We start from the raw sequence: 22,361 nt of genomic DNA on the forward strand, positions 1-22,361 counted from the left end.
TTTTCTCGTAAGTAAGCTATTTCATTTTCAACAGCACTTCTCTGACTTTCATTTTGCATATTTGCCTTTGATGAAGCAGAAGCGAGGACCTGCTGAACAGGATCAGGTGTCAGATTTTTTCTCAGATGAGCTTGAGGTGTATCTGTGAAAATTACAGGTTCTTCACATGTATGAGATGTGCTACTACAATTAGCAGATGCAAAATCTGAGAATAGCACTAGTCCCTTGGAGCTCCTGGTGCAGTCATCTGCCAAGAATAAAACTTATTTTATTACTAAATAACAGATAATTTGAATTATATTAAGTTATATTATTATATACTTTAGAACATTTCCATGCAAACTGTAATGGAATTCTATTATCGACAGTAAACCACAAAAGAGAATTGGCGAAAGTCCACCAGGTTGTGCTCTTTCAAATTTTCACTTTTCTTTTGTAGACATCTTCTCTGTAGGTTAATGTTTGACTGAGTTTGTCACCAATCAATTCCAGTTAAATTTTCTAAAGAGACTAGTAAAGAGCCCTGTAATCAGTTGTATTGGGTAATTCCATCTCATGCACTCTCTGACAGGTACAAGCACTCTAGTATGGAGGAAAACACTTTGGAGGAGCATAAACTGGTCATGTACACATTGTCATGAGACCGCAGGTAAAGAAAAAGGCTACCTTGGACAAATTTAGCACAAGTCAGTCTTTCTGGCAGATTACAAACAAACCTTAAGGTACCGTCACACTAAACGATATCGCTAGCGATCCGTGACGTTGCAGCGTCCTGGCTAGCGATATCGTTTAGTTTGACACGCAGCAGCGATCAGGATCCTGCTGTGATGTCGCTGGTCGCTGAATAAAGTTCAGAACTTTATTTGGTCGTCCGATCGCCGTGTATCGTTGTGTTTGACAGCAAAAGCAACGATACCAGCGATATTTTACACTGGTAACCAGGGTAAACATCGGGTTACTAAGCGCAGGGCCGCGCTTAGTAACCCGATGTTTACCCTGGTTACCAGCGTAAAATGTAAAAAAAACAAACAGTACATACTTACATGTGTCCCCTGCCGTCTGCTTCCCACACTGACTGAGCGCCGCAAAGTGAAAGTGAAAGCATAGCACAGCGGTGACGACACCGCTGTGCCCTGCTACTGCCGGCGCTCAGTCATTGCAGGAAGCGGACGCCGGGGGACGCATGTAAGTATGTACTGTTTGTTTTTTTTACATTTTACGCTGGTAACCAGGGTAAACATCGGGTTACTAAGCGCGGCCCTGCGCTTAGCAACCCGATGTTTACCCTGGTTACCCGGGGACCTCGGCATCGTTGGTCGCTGGAGAGCGGTCTGTGTGACAGCTCTCCAGCGATCAAACAGCGACGCTGCAGCGATCGGCATCGTTGTCGCTATCGCTGCAGCGTCGCTTAGTGTGACGGTACCTTTAGCATTCACCTTTTAACCCCTGTACAGGAATCTGGTCTTAGGCTGGAGACACACTAGCGATTTTAACATCAGTCCAATTGTGATGCAGGAGAGTCAGACAAGTGTAATGCAAGTGTCATGAATTTTTCATGTGAGTACAATATGATATTTCACACCTAGCATCCGATTTACATCCGAATGCAGTGCGATTGCTATCCGCCTGCAATGCTATTTTAGCATGAGCATTTACATAATTATTTACACATCATTCTCAAAGGAAATATTCTTCAAAACACAGATAGATAATAGATAGAAGAATACAGTAAAATCACACTGACAGGTTAGAATAGAATAGATATATACACATATAATACACACATATATATATATATATATATATATATATATTTGCATAGATAGATAGATGGGATGATATTAATAGCCTAGGAAGGGGCCATGGATATTGCCCCCCCCCCCAGCTAAAGCATCAGCACACAGCCGCCCCAGAAAATGCGCATCTCTGAGATGCGCCAATTCTGGCACTTAGCCTCGCTCTTCCCACTTGCCCTGTAGTGGTGGCAAGCGGGGTAATAGTTGTGGGGGTTGATGTCACCTTTGTATTGTAAGGTGACATCAAGCCCAGCTTAGTAATGGAGAGGTGTCAACTAGACACTTACTAATCCAATAGCTGATAAGGGGGTAAATAAAGACACAGCCAGAATAAAGTATTTTAATAAAATCAAACACAACACAGTTTCCCATCTTTATTGTACTCCTAATTCCTGTGACGCCCTCGCTCTCCTGTAATAAACATGAAATAATAAACCAACAATAACCTGTCCGTCGATGTGTCCCACGCCGTAATCCATATCTGGGGTATATACAGTTTTCAACAAGGACGGTGCCAAGATGCGACCGCCCTGACTGAAAACTACTGGTGAATGAGGAGATGCTGTGAGCGGAGCTTCAGTGACTAGCAGTGCCATCACTCAAGCTGCACTCCCTCACAGCCTGACCTGCGCTGAACTCTGGAGCATGGGAAAATGCCATTTCATTTTCCCACACTATATAATATCTATCTATCTATCTATCTATCTATCTATCTATCTATCTATCTATCTATCTATCTATCTATTCTATGTGTATATTTGTATTCTATCTTTTCTATTCTAACCTGTCAGTGTGATTTTACAGTAGTCGCATATGAATAGCCAGAGTTTTCAAAGAACACCGGTGGTGCGAGTGCTGTGCAATTTTTTTCTCGCACCCATTGACTTCTATTGCGGGATGCAATCCGATCTCTGTTTGCAATCGCAGCATGCTGCAATTTTTTTTCCAGCCCGATCATGATCCGATCCAAGCTGGAAAAAACGCAGATGAAGACAAAATCATAGATTAACATTGGTCTGAATTCAATCCAATTTTTTTATCGGATTGAATTCATCCGATTTCATCGCAAGTGGGCATGAGCCCTTAAACGGTTATTCACTTGATTACTTCCATGGAACAGCTGCTATCCAAAGGAGAGAAACAGAGGCAATAGAATGGTCGGGTTGGGTAGGCAGGTCAGAACCAAGAGGTCGTTGTATGGACAATATTGTAAAGGAGAATAGTTAAAAAGTGAGTTGAGGTTGAAAATCAGGAATTTCCACTGGGAGAATAGCAAGGCACACCACCTGGCAGTGGACAGCAGGATTTCAGGAGCTTAAATAGCTTGCAGCACAACCCAGCAGAGAGCAAACACTGATAGATGTTAACTCTATATTGCCCAGTCTGTACAACTTCAAGTTCCAGAGGAAATAAAACAAGAACTGTCACCCCACTTCGCTGGCAACGAGAGAGCTTCAGGAAAGGCAGGCACTAATGCAGATCTCACACACAGACGCCAAAGGATTTGGAGAAAGTGTAAGGTTTTGTATTTCTTTTGTAATGTAACAAGCAAGAAATTAGCAGATTTTTATATTCTTTTGTATGTCATGCAAGCCAACAGAAAGTAGGCAAAAATACGAATACGGTAGCAAAGGGGTATCTGAAAAAGTATTTGCAGCAGTGTTCTCTGAATGCCGTTGCTGTCAGTCCCTGTTTTTTTCGTAGGTCTGCTTGCCTTACACTGGTGCTTGAAAGTTTGTAAACCCTTCATAATTTTCCAAATTGTCCATATTTCTGCATAAATTTGAAATACAACTACCGTACATCAGATTTTAGATTAAGAGAACCAAATCAAATACATAAGTTAAAATTATTAGACTGTCATTTTTTCAATGAGGAAAATTATTCAATATCATATGTCTGAGTGACAAAAGTATGTGAAACTTTACTTTCTATATCTGGCGTGACGCCTTTTGCAGCAACGAAACAGATAAGGTAGCACTCAGTAGCGCTATAGCATGCAAACATAAAATATGAAAATTGGATTGCATTACTACACTAGAAATATGAAAAATTGAGAATGCTTAGAGCACGAATTGGCCAATACATGTGTACCTGGCAGCCACATTGAGGTGTTTCTCATGGCCAGGACCTAATGCCAATCCTCTCTTAGACAGTCTACATTTCTCTGGGAACCTAATGTGAATCCTCTCTGGACTAAAGTCTATATCTCTGTGGAGGGGTAGAATCCTGCTGCAATTAAAAACACCTAAGGCTAAGGGGCAGAGTGCTCAGTCAGAAGGCTAATACAAATATCAAAAAAACTGACCGTCACATCCAAACATAAATCAGGTCTGAACAGGTGCTTACCTAGAGTCGCCAACTTACATACAATGAAACAGATAAGGCAGCACTCAGTAGCGCTATAACATGCAAACATAAAATATGAAAATTGGATTGCATTACTGCACTAGAAATATGAAAAATTGAGAATGCTTAGAGCATGAATTAGCCAATTCATGTGTACTCATTGTATATGAGTTTGCTCCTCTAGGTAAGCACCTGTTCAGACCTGATTTATGTTTGGATGTGACGGTCAGTCTTTTTGACCCTTGTGCAGCAACAACTGCATCTGAACAGTTCTGGCAACTGTCTATTAGTCCTGCACGTTGGGTTAGATGAGCTTGGGGGGTTTTCTTCCATGAACTGCTCTTTTTAGGTCCATCCACAACATTTCTATTTTTTCTTCTATATTGTTTTGTATCAGAGGTTCCCAACACTAACAATCTTCAAAAGTATATTCAGAGTCATCCACTGAGCACAGTGTCCTGTGATGGACAGCAGTGTGAATACAGAAGGATCTTCTCTACAGCAGCTCAGAAGCAATTATGGCAAAAATAGTGTAAAAATGTGTTTTTTATTTTAAAACTCTGAATCTTAAAGCGTAAAATCCACATGTAAAGTTCTGTATAACATACATTAAAAAAATCAACATAAAGTAATTATAGAAGCCAGTGACTGAGTAGAATATGTGACTTCTCTACATTTAGTGGTCACTACTCACCTGTGCGGTTCCCTGTAGGGCTCTCCTCTTTACACCGCTCATCACCTCTCACATATTTCTCTGTAGTATTAATATTGGTCAGATCTTTACCCTGAAACAGAGAAGTCGTGTGAAATGATTCAGAAAAACAGAAAAGATCCTGAGTTATCATGACGATCAGATATGACAGCAGTAGTTATCCCATAGTTGCAGGTCTCCTGTATACCGTAATTTCAAACTTTCGGCTCCTAATTCTAACCAGCAGTTTCCATAACCAGATAAGATCCAGACAACATCTAATATCTAATGTCTATGATCAGCTTTATCCTGTCATTTCCTCCAAGTATAAAGCATGAACTGATTTGCTACATTATCAAAGAGACCAATCTATTAGCATGGTGGACCTCCTTTAGCCTTCAGAACCTCAGCAATTTTTCCTATCATCGATTCCACAGGTCTGAAGCTGGGGGGAGTCTTAGGAGATGTTTCTAGGTGGTTCACCATGTGGTGTAAATTGTACTGTATACACAATAGACTCTAGTTGTAGTGCATGTTTCTTACCTGGAGCTCTGTACAGTGAGGTTGTGGCACTATTTACTGCTCATTGTTGGCATTTGCGACATGATATTAGTTGTGCAGAAAAATCCGGAAGAAAGGGAGAAGTTTCGTTTTTTCTGCGCTCTTGTTCCAATTTGTATAGTGCTATTTTGCACGCATGAGGGATCTAGGATGCTTCCTGTCACAGTATGTGACCCCCCCTTCTTTGGACAATTGCTTTATCTTTTTCAGACACCGAGCTTACACCTGTGGGGATGCCCACATTCTAGGGTCCATGGTATGGGCACTCAGCCAACTATATTGACTTGATTGTTATTTTATTATTTATGGCTGGACTGTTATGACCTTATGATAACTTTTTGGTGTTTACATTATTCATGCATATTGCACTTCCATTATGAGTGCCTATGTTGCTATGGTATCATGTCCTAGGGTCACATAGATGTATTATTGTACGTGGATGGGGGTGTTATCATTGTTGTTTTTAAATGTTTTTAATCATGTTTGTGCTTTGGTGATAATAAAGTAGTTTTTGATATTTTTTGTACCTTGGGTGTGCACTTTCTACATACGCATTAGTCTTTCCTCCAGTTACATGGCCTTTATGACATGGCTCATTGTACTAATATTGTAAATAAAGAGCTGTCATGAAGGAATGAACTTGGTAGGTCACAACACTTAGTTAAACCCTAGTATCCAAACATCCTTTCACAGATGTCAGAGGACCAAAGATGTGCCGAGAAAACATTCCCCACACCATTACTCGACCGACCTCCACCAGTCTGAAATGTTGACATCTGACAGGAAGGGAACTTAGATTCATGTTGCTTGTGCTATATTCTAATCCTCCCATCGGAATGGTGCAACTGCAAACTGGAGTAATTCAAACAGACAATGTTTTCTACTGCTCAGTGACATTATTTTCACTTTCTTTTGCCCAATAAATTTTTTTTACTTTCTGTTTCTGTTGGAAAGCAATGGCACTGGAACTGGTTGTCTGTTGATATAGCTAAAGAACGATGAGTGCATTTGAACACGTTAATTGGATTAGTCTGCAATTTGCATGCCTGTGAACCACCTGTTCTTCGAACAATTCTTAGTATCTTCCGTTATAAGTTGCTTATATCCACAAAATGTAATATAACTGGATAATTTTCTTTTATCACACTATTGTCAGTACAATCTTGACATCATTGCATGTAAAAATTTCGAAATACTCGTGCTCGCTAATCTAGCATCAATGACTTTGTGCAAAGTCATTCAGATTGCTTAATCTTCCCATTCTGAAAACTGATTATTTTATTTTACGTAGTAAACCAAAATCCACTAGGTACAAAGTAGTCATAGAATTGTCGCCATATATGAGCAACCCATGATTCGCCACAACTGGCCTAAGAAGCATATTAGATTAGATGTTTAGAAAAAGAGAAAATTGGAGCCTTTATATGCTTCAAAATTCCAATATGCAAACTTCCTCTTCAGAGAGGAAGAGGATTTGAACTCTATAGCGCCACATGTTGCGAGCAGCGATCCTACAATTCACTATCGACCCTTTAACAAACCTTGAAATGCAAAATCAGAATCTCATTTGCAGACACAGTGTTTTGGGATATTGCCCCTTGCCAGTGCAAGGTATGAGAACTGATTTAGCTAGGTGAGAGGCTCTGGACTAAGGTCTAAGGGGTAAGCTCCAGAGGCAGTATGTCACTCTCCACATAGAGAAAATTACCCCTTAGACCTCAAAAGTACAAAATATTTGATTAATACACAACATTGAAAATAGAAAAATACATAGTGAGCAGATATCCACAGGTAAATATTACACAGATACCGTGGTTAGAAGTAGCACGATAAAGCGTAATATGTAAACACGCGAAACGCACGTCAGGGACACTGGGGAAGCTCTCCTAACTGACTTCTCCTCTGGTGCCTATTTACTGCTATGCTACTTTTTACCACTATATCTATGTAACATTTATCTACAGATATCTTGGTCACTATGCATTTACGACTATATAGTCATGACTGTTCATTATTCCACAGTGTATCAGTCAATGCATGTATATAATTGTCACCCACATAGGTTCACTTATAATAAGGACTATGAGGTCATGATTGCTATTCTTGTCGTGGGTCTGAGTTACTAGATTTGTTGCTTGACATCTTGCACCAGACGCTTTGTCTTTTGCTGTGATCATTGTATACTCCGTTCTTATGTATCTATCTATTTTCAGTGCTGTGTATTGATGGAAGGTTTTGTACTTTTGAAGTATTTAAAGACTTCAATTTTCTCTTTTTCTAAACATTATTTTGTTTTATGATGCAAGTTGGGGTCATGAGTCTAAGGGTGTGTGTCCACGGTCCGGATTTTCGGCGCTTTGGACGGAGTGGGAAAACCAGCTCCGCCCAAAGCGCCGCCTCCTTCTGTACGCACGGTGATTCCGGATGTGTTCATTGCACACATCCGGAATCTCCGCACCTTATACACAGGACCCTATTATTTACCTTGTCGCCGCAAGGTAAACAGACCTGCTGCATTCTAAAAAGACGCGCCGGATGTCCGTAAACGCAAAGCCGCCGGATGCGTCTTCGCACGCATAGTGGAGATGGGATTTCATAAAATCCCTTCCACTACGCTGTAACATCTGGATGCTGTGGGTTGAATGCTGCGGTTGTATGCAGCGTTCAATCCGCAGCTAATCCAGATGTAGTCCAGCCCGTGGACACATACCCTAATAAGTTTTAGATGGAAGAGATCAATGTCTGTAATAAATTATCCGTCAGGGCAGGTGTTAGGGGCAGGCAGACCAGGCAGCTGCCTGGGGCCCCCGCTCCCCCAGGGGCCCCCAGCCAGCGGCAAGTCATGCAGCCGCTATGGGGCCCCTGTGAGACAGGGGGGCCCGCCTGCCGCCAGCGCCAACTCCCCCGCCGCATTGAACTATACCGGCATCTGCCGGTACAGTTCAAAGCAATGATGGAGGAGAGAGCATCACCTGACGCTTCCTCTTCCATCATTCCCCGCTCTGCCTCTGACACTGTGGGTGCGCGTCATCGCGCACTCACTGTGTGCCAGGCAGTGCGGCAACAGCCGCTGACACAGGAGCAGGGAGCAGCGCGGGCACGAGGAGAGTTGAGGAGTGTTTTTTTTTTTTTTACTGGAGTGTGGGGCCATTCTCGGGAGGGGAGAGGAGGGGAGGGAAGGGGGATGTGGGCTGTGCTGTATACTATTGTTTGGGCAGTGCTGTGTACTACTGTGTGGGCAGTGCTGTATACTACTGCGTGGGCAGTGCTGTATACTACTGTGTGGGCTGTGCTGTATACTACTGTGTGGGCTGTGCTGTATACTACTGTGTGGGCAGTGCTGTATACTACTGTGAGGGCTGTGCTGTATACTACTGTGTGGGCTGTGCTGTATACTACTGTGTGGTCAGTGCTGTATACTACTGTGTGGTCAGTGCTGTGTACTACTGTGTGGGCAGTGCTGTATACTACTGTGTGGGCAGTGCTGTATACTACTGTGTGGGCTGTGCTGTATATTACTGTGTGGGCTGTGCTATATACTACTGTGTTGGCTGTGCTGTATACTACTGTGTGGGCTGTGCTATATACTACTGTGTGAGCTGTGCTATATACTACTGTGTGGGCTTTGCTATATACTACTATGTGGGCTGTGCTATATACTACTATGTGGGCTGTGCTATATACTATGGGGGTATATTATATTCTATGGGGGAGGCTGTGTTATATACTATGTGGCTGTGTTATATATTTGAGGGGGTACATTATACATTATATTCTATGGAGGAGGCTGTGTTATATACTATGGGGGGCTGCATTATATTCTGTGGGGGGCTTTATTAGATTTTATGAGGGATGATTGCATCATACTCTTTGATGGGGCTACATTATATTCTATGGGGAGGTGGGCTGTATTATATCCTGTTCGGGGCTACATTATATTCGATGGGGGGCTGTATTATATTTATATTCTATGAGGGGTGATTGCATCATACTCTATGAGGGGGCTACATTATACTATATGGGGGGCTGCATTATATTCTATGGGTAGGTTACATTATACTCTGTGGGGGGGTTACATTATATTCTGTGGGGGGTTACATTATACTCTGTGGGGTGGCTGCATTATACTCTGTGGGGTGGTGGCTGCATTATACTATATGTGGGCTGAATTATACTGTATCGAAGACTTTGGGGAATACATTATACTATATGAAGAATTATGGGGTGTATTATACTATGGGAAGTGAATTGTACTACATGGGTGACTATGGCGGTGCATTATACTATATGGAGCACTGTGAGGAGTGTATTATGCTATATGGAGGACTATGGGAAGTGTATAATACTATATGGAGGACTATGAGGAGTGTATTATACAATATGGAGGAGTATGGGGCACATTATATTATATGGAGGACTATGGGGTATGCATTTTACAATATGGAGGACTGTGGTGCACATTATAATATATGGAGGAGAATGGGGTGTATTATACTAAACAAGCAAAATGCTGCATATTCATTGGGTGATTGGATTGTTTATGCCAGAATAATAACCATTGTTCTCAGCAGGACATCGCCGCTGTAGATGTGCTGCTGATAACATGATACTGTATGGTGATCTGTTAGTGATCTATTAGTGATCGTTCTGTCCCCTTCATTCTTTCTCAGACAGTGGAAAGAGGCCAGTAAACAAGCGTCCAACGACTTCAGTATTGAAGATCACACTCGTTTAGCCGCCTGAGATCAGCGCATGTAAATACAACCGAAATGCTTCTGTTTGATGTGCAATATGTTAGCATGTTAGCCCCATTTTAAACTTTGCCTAGGGCCCCACTTTGCCTAAAACCGGCCCTGTTATCTGTTAACTGTATACTTTTGGTGGACAAAACAATATTGATTGCTCGATTCTCCCACAATAATGTCGGAGTACACTGCATGTGATCTACAGAAAACTAATTATTTGATTTTCTCCTGCACTCAAGGGTCACTGGTCAAATTTTCAGGAATGATTCAATCAGGAAAAAGTTGGTGTCTCTAATAAATTACCATTCCGTGTATTATAGTGATGGATAAAACAAGACTGAACACAAGACCTTCATAGTCTTCTACACATCATAGGGGAGATCTCATGACACCTTATCTCCATCTACCTGATGATCCAGAGGAACATTGTGATTTTCCTGTTTACCGTTCTGTGGAAGAAGAGGACGGGGACATCTCTCTGGTGTTGTCCTCTCACTGGATAGAACTGGAGGAAACACATACAGGGACTGAATTAATTATTTTCATTCCGACAATTATAGGCCGTGTGTATTTAGTCCTGTCTTTTACCTGGTGATGTGAGGGGCTGGGGAACCTCCATCATGACGTCCTTGTACAGATCTTTGTGTCCTTCTAAATACTCCCACTCCTCCATGGAGAAATAGACGGCGACATCCTGACACCTTATAGGAACCTGTCACATACAATGATACCTTCATCCCCCGATCCCTCCATAGCGTTACTGTATAATGTCCCAGCATTCCCAGCAGTGTCACCTCTCCAGTCAGCAGCTCAATCATCTTGTAGGTGAGTTCTAGGATCTTCTGGTCATTGATGTCCTCATGTATCAGGGGGTGAGGTGGAGGCCCCGTGATTGGGCTCAGGGGTCTTCCCCATCCCTCAGACACAGGGGCCTGACAGCGCTCACTAGAGGTCTTCTTCACTACTGTGTAATCCTGGTTATGGAGAGACACATTAATAAACCTCACTACAGACATTCCCAGAGTCCTCACCTCTCCAGATCTGTCCATCTGTTATTCCCATAGATAAGAATGATGTAATGTGACGTCATCAGAATCTCTCACCTCTCCAGTAAGCCGGAAGAGGATCTCTAGGGTGAGGTGTAATATCCTCTCCACCATCTTGTCCCTGTCCCTATCCATCCTTGTAGGGTCACTCAGGAGAATTCTCTTATATAGAAGATCTTCACTGAGAGGATCCGATATTGTAGGGACCTGAATGAGGAGAAGATGATGATGTTACATCATAAAGATCCATGTAATATTACAATGAGATAAATATTACTGAGGAGGAGAACGTCCGAGGGGAAACGTAATGGGGAATTTCCACAGACCTCCACCAGCAGAGCCGCACACTAGATATATGACTGTTGAATATTCTGTGCGCACAGGACCTGTGATGATGTCATAGTCATGTGATCAGTCCCATGGAGAGGAGGAGCCAGTCTCCATTTTGCTCCATGTGAGAGAAGACGTCTGCACTGGTGACAGGTAATGAGGGAGCAGGGAGGGTGTGATGGGGGAACAGGACTAAACCCTAATGGGCTGAAGGTCGGGGTCTCTCTGACTCCTAGAGTATACAGTGGACGGAGGCAGAAAGGTCGGGAACTCTAGAATTTTCCATATTTCTGAATAAATTTGACCTAAAACTCCATCAGATTCTCACACAAGTCCTAAATGTATAAATCCAACATGGACGGAGACAGAACAGGACCTATCTTCTACTCTTCCTTCTTATAGAAGTGCAATTGCTATTATTTTTTTGACCAACAGAAGTCATCATTGTTTCATACTTTCTTCCTTATATACTGTGCAGCTTATGTCAAGAAATTTCAAACTCATCAGATGGTATTCCATTAGATAGGGCCTGGATATTGGGAATCTTTTGCTGCCATTCGCCCTTAATTTTGCAAAGTTTTAAACTTTTTTTTTTTTCATTATTATGTCTTCTAAATAAAGTTTCTTAATATGCTGTTATTACCTGGGCCTCTATTACTTCCTGGTGGTCGGCAATCATAGCAAGTGAGTAATTCTACTACATAGAGGTGATCTGAGCATCTCCTGTATGTAGCTGAGCCGATCAGGTTGTGGCAGCTTCTAACCTCCTATGGAGACTATTGAAGCATGTCAAAAGTTAAAAATAAAATGTTTTTAAAAATATAAAAAAAAAAAAAAAGTTCAAATCACCTTCCTTCCGCCCCATTCAAAATAAAACAATAAAAAAATCAAACCTATACATATTTGGTATCGCCACATTTAGAATCCCCCGGTCTATCAATAAAAAAAAAGATTAACCTGATCGCTAAACGGAGTAGCAAGAAAAAAAGTCAAAGCGCCAGAATTACGGACCATTTTCTCTGTATCTGCAGCTGCTGCAGCTGATGGTGTTCTTGGAGTGATGAGTTGTGTTGGTTTGGCGCCAGACATAGCGTTTACCTTGGTAGCTAAAAAGTTTAATTTTGGTCTTATCTGATCACAGCACCTTCCTCCATGTATTTAGAGTGTCCCACATGTCTTTTGGCAAACTGAAAACGAGCCTTACAATTTTTGTGTGTAAGTCAAAACTTTTTTCTACCCACTCTTCCATAGAGGCCTCCTCTATGGAGCATGCGGCTTATTGTGCTCGTATGAACAGATACTCCAGTCTCTGCTTGGGAACTCTACAGCTCCTTCAGGGTTACTTTTGGTCTCTGTGCCGCCTCTCTGATTAATGCCCTCCTTGCCCGGGCTGAGAGTTCTGGTGAGCAGTCCTCTCATGGCAGGTTTGATGTGGTACCATGTTCTTTTGATTTGATGATAATGGATTTGATGGTGCTTAGAAATTGGGATATTTTTTTTAAACCCAACCATGACTTGCACTTCTCAACAACCGTGTCCCTGGCTTGTTTGGAGATCTCCTTGGTCTTCATGGTGTTGTTTGGTTATTGTTGCCTCTTGCTTAATGGTGTTGCAGCCTATGTGACCTTTTAGACAATGTGTGTATATACTGACAGTCCATGTGACACTTAGGCTGCACATAGGTGGACTTCTCCGTAAGCATGTGACTTATGAAGGTAATAGCTTGCATGATAAATTTTTAGGTGCTTCATAGCAGAAGGGGTAAAAACATATGCCCATGCCAATTTTTAGTTTTTTTGATCCCATAAATTTAATTTCCAAACAGGGTAAGGGAGGAGAGTCAGCTCACCACTCACACTGCAGCAAGGATAAGGATTGAGCCTTCACACGGAGCCGGCCGACTCCAGGTGCAGCAAACAGGAAAGGAAAAAGTATCCTCCAGTGGAGCAGTAAGTAATGGTAGATAAAACTTCAAGTTTATTGTTTCTATAAAATCTTGGCGGATCCTCTAATGCAGACAAAACCAACGCGTTTTTGCTAACAAGCCTTACTCATAGTGTAAGGGTGTATGGCGCGTTAGCAGGAACGCGTTGGTTTTGCAGGATCCGCGAAGATTTTATAGAAACAATAAACTTAAAGTTTTTTCTACCATTACGTAATGATTCGCTGGAGGATACTTTTTCCTTTCATAAATGTATTTTATGCTTATATTTTTCTCACTTCACCAACTTAGATTATTTTGTGCTGATACATTACATACAAATCAGATTTAATAATAATAATCTTTATTTTAATATAGCGCTAACATATTCCGCAGCGCTTTACAGTTTGCACACATTATCATCACTGTCCCCGAGGGGCTCACAATCTAAAGTCTCTAACAGTATGTTTTTTTGGAATGTGGGAGGAAACCGGATTACCCAGATGATATCCAGAAACAGCGTTCAGGTGCATCATGGGGAGGAGAGGATCAGAATTTCACAGAGAGAATGCATCACCAAAGAGACTAGGACATTGCAATTCCAGGGCGAGCGCACCCATTAAAATGAATATAAAATCAGGCAGGGTGAAGCCACATTCACACCAGAGCAGCTAATCAAGAGGTTTGGAATATAGAAGGGGCGCGATAATAAGTCTCCATAGAAATATGTAAGTCTTATAAATCAACATAATAATAAGTAGATATATACTAATGAAATAAAAAGAAACTATTTATTAGAGAGAACAAGCACTAAGCTGCAGCATTAGATAGCCTTCTGGTGACATTGACAAAATGTGTGGGGTGATTACAAAAGTGTAAAATACAGTTGAAACTAGAAGTTTACATACACTATGTAAAAAGACACATCTGCAGGTTTTCCTCAATATCTGACATGAAAACAGAATAAACCTTTCCCATTTTAGGTCATCTAGGATTACCATAATTATTAATATTTGCCAAATGCCAGAATAATGAGAGAGAAAGAATGTTTTAAGGCATTTTTATTACTTACTGCAAAGTCAAAAGTTTACATACACTAAGATTATTATTCCTTTAAACAATTCTGGACTGCCCATATCATGAAGATATGTGTTTGGAAGCTTCTGTTTTTTTGGCAACATTGGAGTTAATTAGAGACACACCTGTGGATCTATTTTAATACACACCTGAAACACACTGCTTCATATGTGTCCTTTTATATAGCGTATGTAAACTTCTAGTTTCAACTGTAAGTAAAATAAAACATTTCCCCAAATCTTATGTTATTATACAGGTTTGCATCTTCAATGTAATAGTGTCTACCATAGCTGTGAATATGATCTGCAGCTTTGATGTTCCTAATCCATATACTGTTCACTTCTCGCTGCCACAGGAACTGGTAACGGCTGTCAGACCACAATTTGATATTGAATACCTGTCCTAGGGATAGGCCATCAATTTCCTTTACGCTTCGTACATGCAGCTATGGCTTGGTACATGCAAAATACAGGACTTGCTGGGTGGCATCCCTAATTCAAGAGTGATATTGCTTGGACCCCCAGCGATCAGGAAGTTCTCCCATATCCCACACATATGTAACACCTGCACTGGGAACTGTCAGGGAAGCTACTGGTATACTGGGACTTACAGATACTAAGGAGAGCTTTGCAGCTGCTGTTAAACAGGGATGTACAGACATTAGCAGATTTTCCCCTGAGCTGCAGTGGACTACAATTCCCAGGGACCCTTGTTTCAGCCAGATGACACAGCCTGGATTGGATGAGGAGGGACTTAGAGGGAGGAGCTGGGCAGAAAGTGAAAGCAAGAGTGCAGAGAAAGAAGTGAGCGTGGCAACTTGCTGTGAGAGACTGAGCAAGGCGGATTTGCATCCCTCTACGCTGGAGTGTTGTTGTCCTCTCGGATATACCCGAACTCTTGGAGAAAGTGCGGTTTCTTTTACCCTTTGAAGCAAGTTACATCAAGAACTTGGAGAGTTCTGCCGGCACTCCCACCGTATAAAGGACTGAATCCGGCCACCCCCAGCTGGCGTCCAGAGAGCCATCCGACCGTTGGAAACGTGCAGGGAGTGCTCTTTTGAGACGTGGTCCTACCAGCGCTATTTACAGTGAGTACACTACAGCCCAGACTATTGTCATTAATATTCATCTAAGTGCACCAACTGTTCTAATATGCGTGCCAACATCCGCGGCAACTGGGCCCCAACCTTTGGAATGAGTTAAACCAGAAGAAAGAAAAAAAAACCCTGCTAGGTTATACTTGCAGGGTTGAAGTAGAATTAGAGTGTGATGTGTATATGACTTTGACAGAGCACAGTTGCATGTTATTCTTTTAAATCCATCTCATTTATGCTGCATAGCAATAAACCTGTTAAACTGTTTTACTCCTGATACCTGTGAGTGTGTACTGAGTGTGGCAGGGGCTTCCCAAGTCAGCCCCTGGCAGAAGATAATAGTCCTTCTGCAGTCCCAGAGAGAGCTCCAATCAAGATTCGGGTGGAGGCACTGCGCCCTGTAGAGGTGAGACCCCCATAACACCCAGTGTACCGAGGTAGCCCTAAAGGGGTGTTACATATAGTTGATCATTTTCAATCTTGAAATCACCCCTCTAAGGGTCGGGATCAGCCTCTGTAAAGAGGCCACTACGGTGCTATGTGAGTGTCAGTGGTTACTGTGGTTCTGTCATTGTATACATGAACCAGCAGGCTCAGACTGGAAAGAGACAGAGGTCCCTCATCTATAGGGGAGTGTGTGTTGTAAAGCAGGAAATTAAATGACAGAATAAAACTGAATCTATAGTAACTAATATAACAATACCTATACTACGTCTGGAGGTCTCATGTATGGAAGTCCTGGCTGGAGGGATCATGCTGTGACTACCCTGACTGTTTTCCCCATCATTTGCATTGGTGAAATCTTTTGCAAACATAATCGAGCTATTATTCAGCCTCTTGGCACCCAGGTTATAAGTAATGTGCAGTGAATTAACTCTGAAATCTTTCGGTTCTGTCATCTCCCAGTGGTCACCTGGTTCCATGGAGATGGTCAGATAAGCCAGGTGGTGGCTCTCGTGTCAACTGGCGGCTCTCGTGTCAACTGGCTTTGGACTTTGTATGGACTCTATGGACAGTTCTTGGTCATCTCCCTATGCTTGTCGCTACCCCTTCTCTGTGCGTTCATCCACAGATGGAGTAGCGACCCTGGGAGCTCTGACATCATGTCAACTGGCTTTGGACCTTGTATGGAATCTATGGACAGTTCTTGGTCATCTCCCTATGCTTGTCGTTACCCCTTCTCTGTGCGTTCATCCACAGATGGAGTAGCGACCCTGGGAGCTCTGACATCATGTCATACTGGAAATACATGGAGACGCAGTGATCTTTTATATGCGCCCATGTGACCCTGGGAGCTCTGACATCATGTCATACTGGAAATACGTGGAGATGCAGTGATATTTTATATGCGCCCATGTAACTAAACAATGGAGGGGATTGTTCTGTTTGCTATTGTGTGTTGTGGTTCAATAAAGTATTGCCACACTGTTTTACCTTAACCCTGTGTTGTCTGTGTAGTGTAGTGCCCACGGGGAGATAGAGCAAGTGTTCAGTGGTATGAGCCGTGGTCCATGCAGTCTTGCTAAAGACAGCCGGGCCATCGGACCAGAGCACCCACTGACCCCGTTTCTCCACAATTGGTGGCAGCAGTGGGACACTACTCAGCCCGGCGGAACCGGGGGAGCTGCAGGGGACTGGTGTTCGTAGACACCGTACAGGGCTTCACAACCAGGGAGGTATACAGACAGACCCAGCAGACCATTGATGAGGCATGCACAGCAGGTTTCGGATGCCACTATATCCAACCCCACCAAATCGGCCTTGGGAAGAGGACCAGAGTAGCTATATGACCTCAACAAGAAACAGAAACTACAGGAGATGTTCCAGCTTCAAAGGATTGAATAGAATTTAATGCAGGAGCTACGAAATACGTGGACAAGCAGTGATCTTTTATATGCGTCCATGTAAGGAGTTCAAGCCAGCGTCCTTATATTCTGTGTCCTGTGAGTGGAGTGTTGTCGCACTGGAAATACGTGGAGAAGCAGTGACCTTTTATATGCGTCCATGTAACCAAGGAGTTCCAGCCAGCGTCCTTCATTCAGACTCCAGCCAGGGCAGAGTGGGCCTCCTGAGACATGGGGTGGTGCTGAAAGAGGTACTCCAGCACGGTAGACCCCGTTACACCAGTTGTTACGCTTCAATTAGGTATGGAGTTTATTTTCGTAAGGAGCATATGGAATATGCTCTAAGGAAACTTGATGATCGGAAGCCTATCATGTCTGGTTAATTCAGATGGGGGAGGAATGTGAAGAAACCAGATTGTATCTTAATTTCCCAGACAACCATGTTTTTCAAAAACAAAAGAACTGGCTTTTTATCTGTATATTGGCTTGTGAATTTAGGTGTTTGTGTCTGGTGGGTCAAGAGGACAGACTTGCCCACTGATATACTATCTAACATACTGTATAAGGGTATGTGCACACGTCAGGATTTCTTGCAGAAATTTCCTGAAGAAAACCGGAAATTTTCTGCAAGAAATCCACATTTTTTTTTTGCGTTTTTCCCCCCTTTTTTTTGCGTTTCTTTTAGCATTTTGCAAGCGTAATTAAGCGATCTGTAGCATCGCTTGGAAAACTGATTGACAGGTTGGTCAATAGTGTTTGACAAGTGTGACCAACTTTTTACTATAGATGCAGCCTATGCAGCATCAATAGTAAAAGATAGAATGTTTAACAATAATAAAAAAAATGGTTATACTCACCTGCAGACAGCCGATCTCCTCAGCGGCGTCCGTTCCTATAGATGGTGTGTGTGTGCAGGACCTTCGATGACGTCATGTGACCGCGACGTCATCGCAGGTCCTTCACACACACCAGCTATAGGAACGGAAGCGGCAGCATGCACTGATGAGAGGCGGGAAGACTCCGGGGGCCATCGAAGGTGAGTATATGACTATTTTTTATTTTAATTCTTTTTTTTTTTACCAATTATATGGTGCCCAGTCCGTGGAGGAGAGTCTCCTCTCCTCCACCCTGGGTACCAACCGCACATAATCTGCTTACTTCCCGCATGGTGTGCATAGCCCCGTGCGGGAAGTAAGCAGATCAGTGCATTCCTAGGTGTGCGGAATCCCCGCAATTCCGCAAATTTAATGAACATGTTGCTTTTTTTTCCGCGATGCGATTTTTTCGCGGAAAAAAATGCAACATTTGCACAAGAAATGCGGAATACACTGTAAATAATGGGAGGCATATGTAAGCGTTTTTTTCGTGTTTTTATCACGTTTTTATAGTGGAAAAAAACGCGAAAAATACTGAACGTGTGCACATGGCCTAAGTCTGTAATAGTGACTGTACATTGAGTGGGTTAAGCTTTGTTTATTGATGTGTGCTTATATGCTAAAGGTACCGTCACACTCAGCGATGCTGCAGCGATATAGACAACGAGCCGATCGCTGCAGCGTCGCTGTTTAGGTCGCTGGGGAGCTGTCACACAGACAGCTCTCTCCAGCGACCAACGATCAGGGGAACGACTTCGGCATCGTAGAAACTGTCTTCAACGATGCCGAAGTCCCCCTGCAGCACCCGGGTAACCAGAGTAAACATCGGGTTACTAAGTGCAGGGCCGCGCTTAGTAACCCGATTTTTACCCTGGTTACCATTGTAAAAGTAAAAAAAAAAAACAGTACATACTCACCTTCTGATGTCTGTCACGTCCCCCGGCGTCCGCGCTGCTGCTCAGAGCTTCCTTCACTGAATGTGTCAGGGCCGGCAGAGCACAGCGGTGATGTCACCGCTGTGCTCGGCTTTATGGCCGGCACTGACACGTTCAGTGCAGGAAGCTCTGAGCAGCAGCGCGTACGCCGAGGGACGTGACAGACATTTTTTTACTTTTACAATGGTAACCAGGGTAAATATCGGGTTACAAAGCGCGGCCCTGCGCTTAGTAACCTGATAGTTACCCTGGTTACCATTGTAAAACATTGCTGGCATCGTTGCTTTTGCTGTCAAACACGACGATACACACCGACCTAACGACGAAATAAGGTGCTGGCCTTCTAGCTCCGACCAACGATATCACAGCGTGATCCAGATCGCTGCTGCATGTCAAACACAACGATATCGCTATCCAGGACGCTGCAACGTCACGGATCGTTGTCGTTCTCGTTGGAAAGTTGTTCAGTGTGAAGGTACCTTAATAGTGCTACTTAATCCCATCACCATTGTTTACCTTATCTTGATGTTGGACTGAAAGACCCTGGGTAATTCTAAAAATAGCTTACATGCCTTGGGTATAAAATGACTCAGGCCATGTGCACACGTTCAGGATTTTTCGCGTTTTTTTCGCGTTTTTTCGCTATAAAAACGTGATAAAAACGCGAAAAAAACGCTTACATATGCCTCCTATTATTTACAGGGTATTCCGCATTTTTTGTGCAAATGTTGCATTTTTTTCCGCGAAAAAATCGCATCGCGGAAAAAAAAGCAACATGTTCATTAAAAATGCGGAATTGCGGGGATTCCGCACACCTAGGAGTGCATTGATCTGCTTACTTCCCGCACGGGGCTATGCCCACCATGCGGGAAGTAAGCAGATTATGTGCGGTTGGTACCCAGGGTGGAGGAGAGGAGACTCTCCTCCACGGACTGGGCACCATATAATTGGTAAAAAAAAAATAATTAAAATAAAAAATAGTGATATACTCACCCTCTGATGGCCCCCGAAGTGTTCCCACCTCTCCGGTGCATGCTCTCTCTTCCGTTCCTATAGATAGTGTGGTTCAGGACCTGTGATGACGTCGCTGTCTTGTGATTGGTCGTGTGACCGCTCATGTGACTCACGCGACCAATCACAAGCCGCGACGTCATCGAAGGTCCTGAACCACACCGGCATCTATAGGAACGGACGCCGCTGAGGAGATTGGCTGTCTGCAGAGGGTGAGTATAACCATTTTTTTATTTTTTTTATTATTTTTAAACATTCTATCTTTTACTATAGATGCTGCATAAGCAGCATCAATTGTAAAAAGTTGGTCACACTTGTCAAACAGTATGTTTGACAAGTGTGACCAACCTGTCCGTCAGTTTTCCAAGCGATGCTACAGATCGCTTGGAAAACTTTAGCATTCTGCAAGCTAATTACGCTTGCAGAATGCTAAAAAAAAACGCGAAAAAAACGGAAAAAAAACACACAAAAAAATGCGGATTTCTTGCAGAAAATTTCCGGTTTTCTTCAGGAAATTTCTGCAAGAAATCCAGACGTGTGCACATACCCTCAGAGTTCACATCTTGAGAGTCTGAAGTAATACAGAGCTACCAGCCAGACATTCTGCAAACCACCCAACAGACAAGAGAAAGGACTGCAGCCAATTTATCATGGCACCATCACGAGGGACACTGATCTATGATTCTATAGGATACAACCTAGGGGTTTTCGGCTCCGGTTGGAAGGACACAGATCTGATCCAGTGACCATCTCTGAACCATGGATATGTTTGGAGAAAGCCAGGTATGGGACCCGCTGGTCGCCTGGTTCCATGGAGATGGTCAGATAAGCCAGGTGGTGGCTCTCGTGTCAACTGGCTTTGGACTTTGTATGGACTCTATGGACAGTTCTTGGTCATCTCCCTATGTTGTCGCTACCCCTTCTCTGTGCGTTCATCCACAGATGGAGTAGCGACCCTGGGAGCTCTGACATCATGTCAACTGGCTTTGGACCTTGTATGGACTCTATGGACAGTTCTTGGTCATCTCCCTATGCTTGTCGTTACCCCTTCTCTGTGCGTTCATCCACAGATGGAGTAGTGACCCTGGGAGCTCTGACATCATGTCATACTGGAAATACATGGAGATGCAGTGATCTTTTATATGCGCGCATGTGACCCTGGGAGCTCTGACATCATGTCATACTGGAAATACGTGGAGATGCAGTGATATTTTATATGCGCCCATGTAACCAAACAATTCCAGTCATGGTGGGATTGTTCTGTTTGCTATTGTGTGTTGTGGTTCAATAAAGTATTGCCACACTGTTTTACCTTAACCCTGTGTCGTCTGTGAAGTGTAGTGCCCACGGGGAGATAGAGCGGGTATGAGCCGTGGTCCATGAAGTCTTGCTAAAGACAGCCGAGCCAGCGGACCAGAGCACCCACTGACCCCGTTTCTCCACACCTTCATATAGTATAATGCACCAGATAGTCCTTAATATAGTATAATGCACTCCCCATAGGCCTCCATATAGTATAATGTACTCCCAATAGGCCTCCATATAGTATAATGCACTCCTCATAGGCAGACTTTACATTGTATAATGTACCTCCCATAGGCAAACTTTATAGTATAATGCATCTCCCATAGGCAGACTCTATATAGTATAATGCACTCCCCATACCAGACTCTATATTGTATAATGCACTCCCCATAGGGAGACTTTATATTGTATAATGCACCCCAAAAGGGAGACTTTATATTATATAATGCACCCCCAATAGGCAGACTCTATATTGTATAATATATTCCCCATAGGCAGACTATAGTATAATGCACCCCCATATGCAGACTCTATAGTATAATGCACCCTCCATAGGGAGACTCTATAGTATAATGCACCCCCCATAGGCAGACTCTGTTTAAAATAATGCACCCCTAAAAAAAAAATAAATGCAATACTCACCTCTCCTCCTCGTTCCTCCGCTGCTCCGAGCTCCCGCCTATATCAGGACAGCGGGCGCCGAGTAGTGATGCTATCAGTGTCTGCATCAGTGACATCAGACACTGAGAGGGGGATGATGGGAGAGGGAGCGTACTGCTGCT

The 22,361-nt window shown here is 43.1% G+C and overlaps 1 protein-coding gene across 1 annotated transcript in view; it reads right to left on the minus strand.

The window, feature by feature from the left end:
* LOC143767223 (uncharacterized) overlaps positions 1 to 11,509 on the minus strand; it is a 323,645-nt gene extending 312,136 nt beyond the window's left edge. The window contains exons 1-3 of the mRNA XM_077255375.1: positions 11,246 to 11,509; positions 10,937 to 11,116; positions 10,731 to 10,854 (exon numbers count right to left, since the gene is read on the minus strand). Coding sequence (XP_077111490.1) covers positions 10,731 to 10,854; positions 10,937 to 11,116; positions 11,246 to 11,323 — 382 coding nt within the window. The 5' untranslated portion in view covers positions 11,324 to 11,509. The remainder of the gene's footprint in view (positions 1 to 10,730; positions 10,855 to 10,936; positions 11,117 to 11,245) is intronic.
* Positions 11,510 to 22,361: the final 10,852 nt, after the last annotated feature.

This window comes from Ranitomeya variabilis, chromosome 4 (genome assembly GCF_051348905.1).
Source record: "Ranitomeya variabilis isolate aRanVar5 chromosome 4, aRanVar5.hap1, whole genome shotgun sequence".
In the NCBI taxonomy this organism is placed as follows: Eukaryota; Metazoa; Chordata; class Amphibia; order Anura; family Dendrobatidae; genus Ranitomeya; species Ranitomeya variabilis.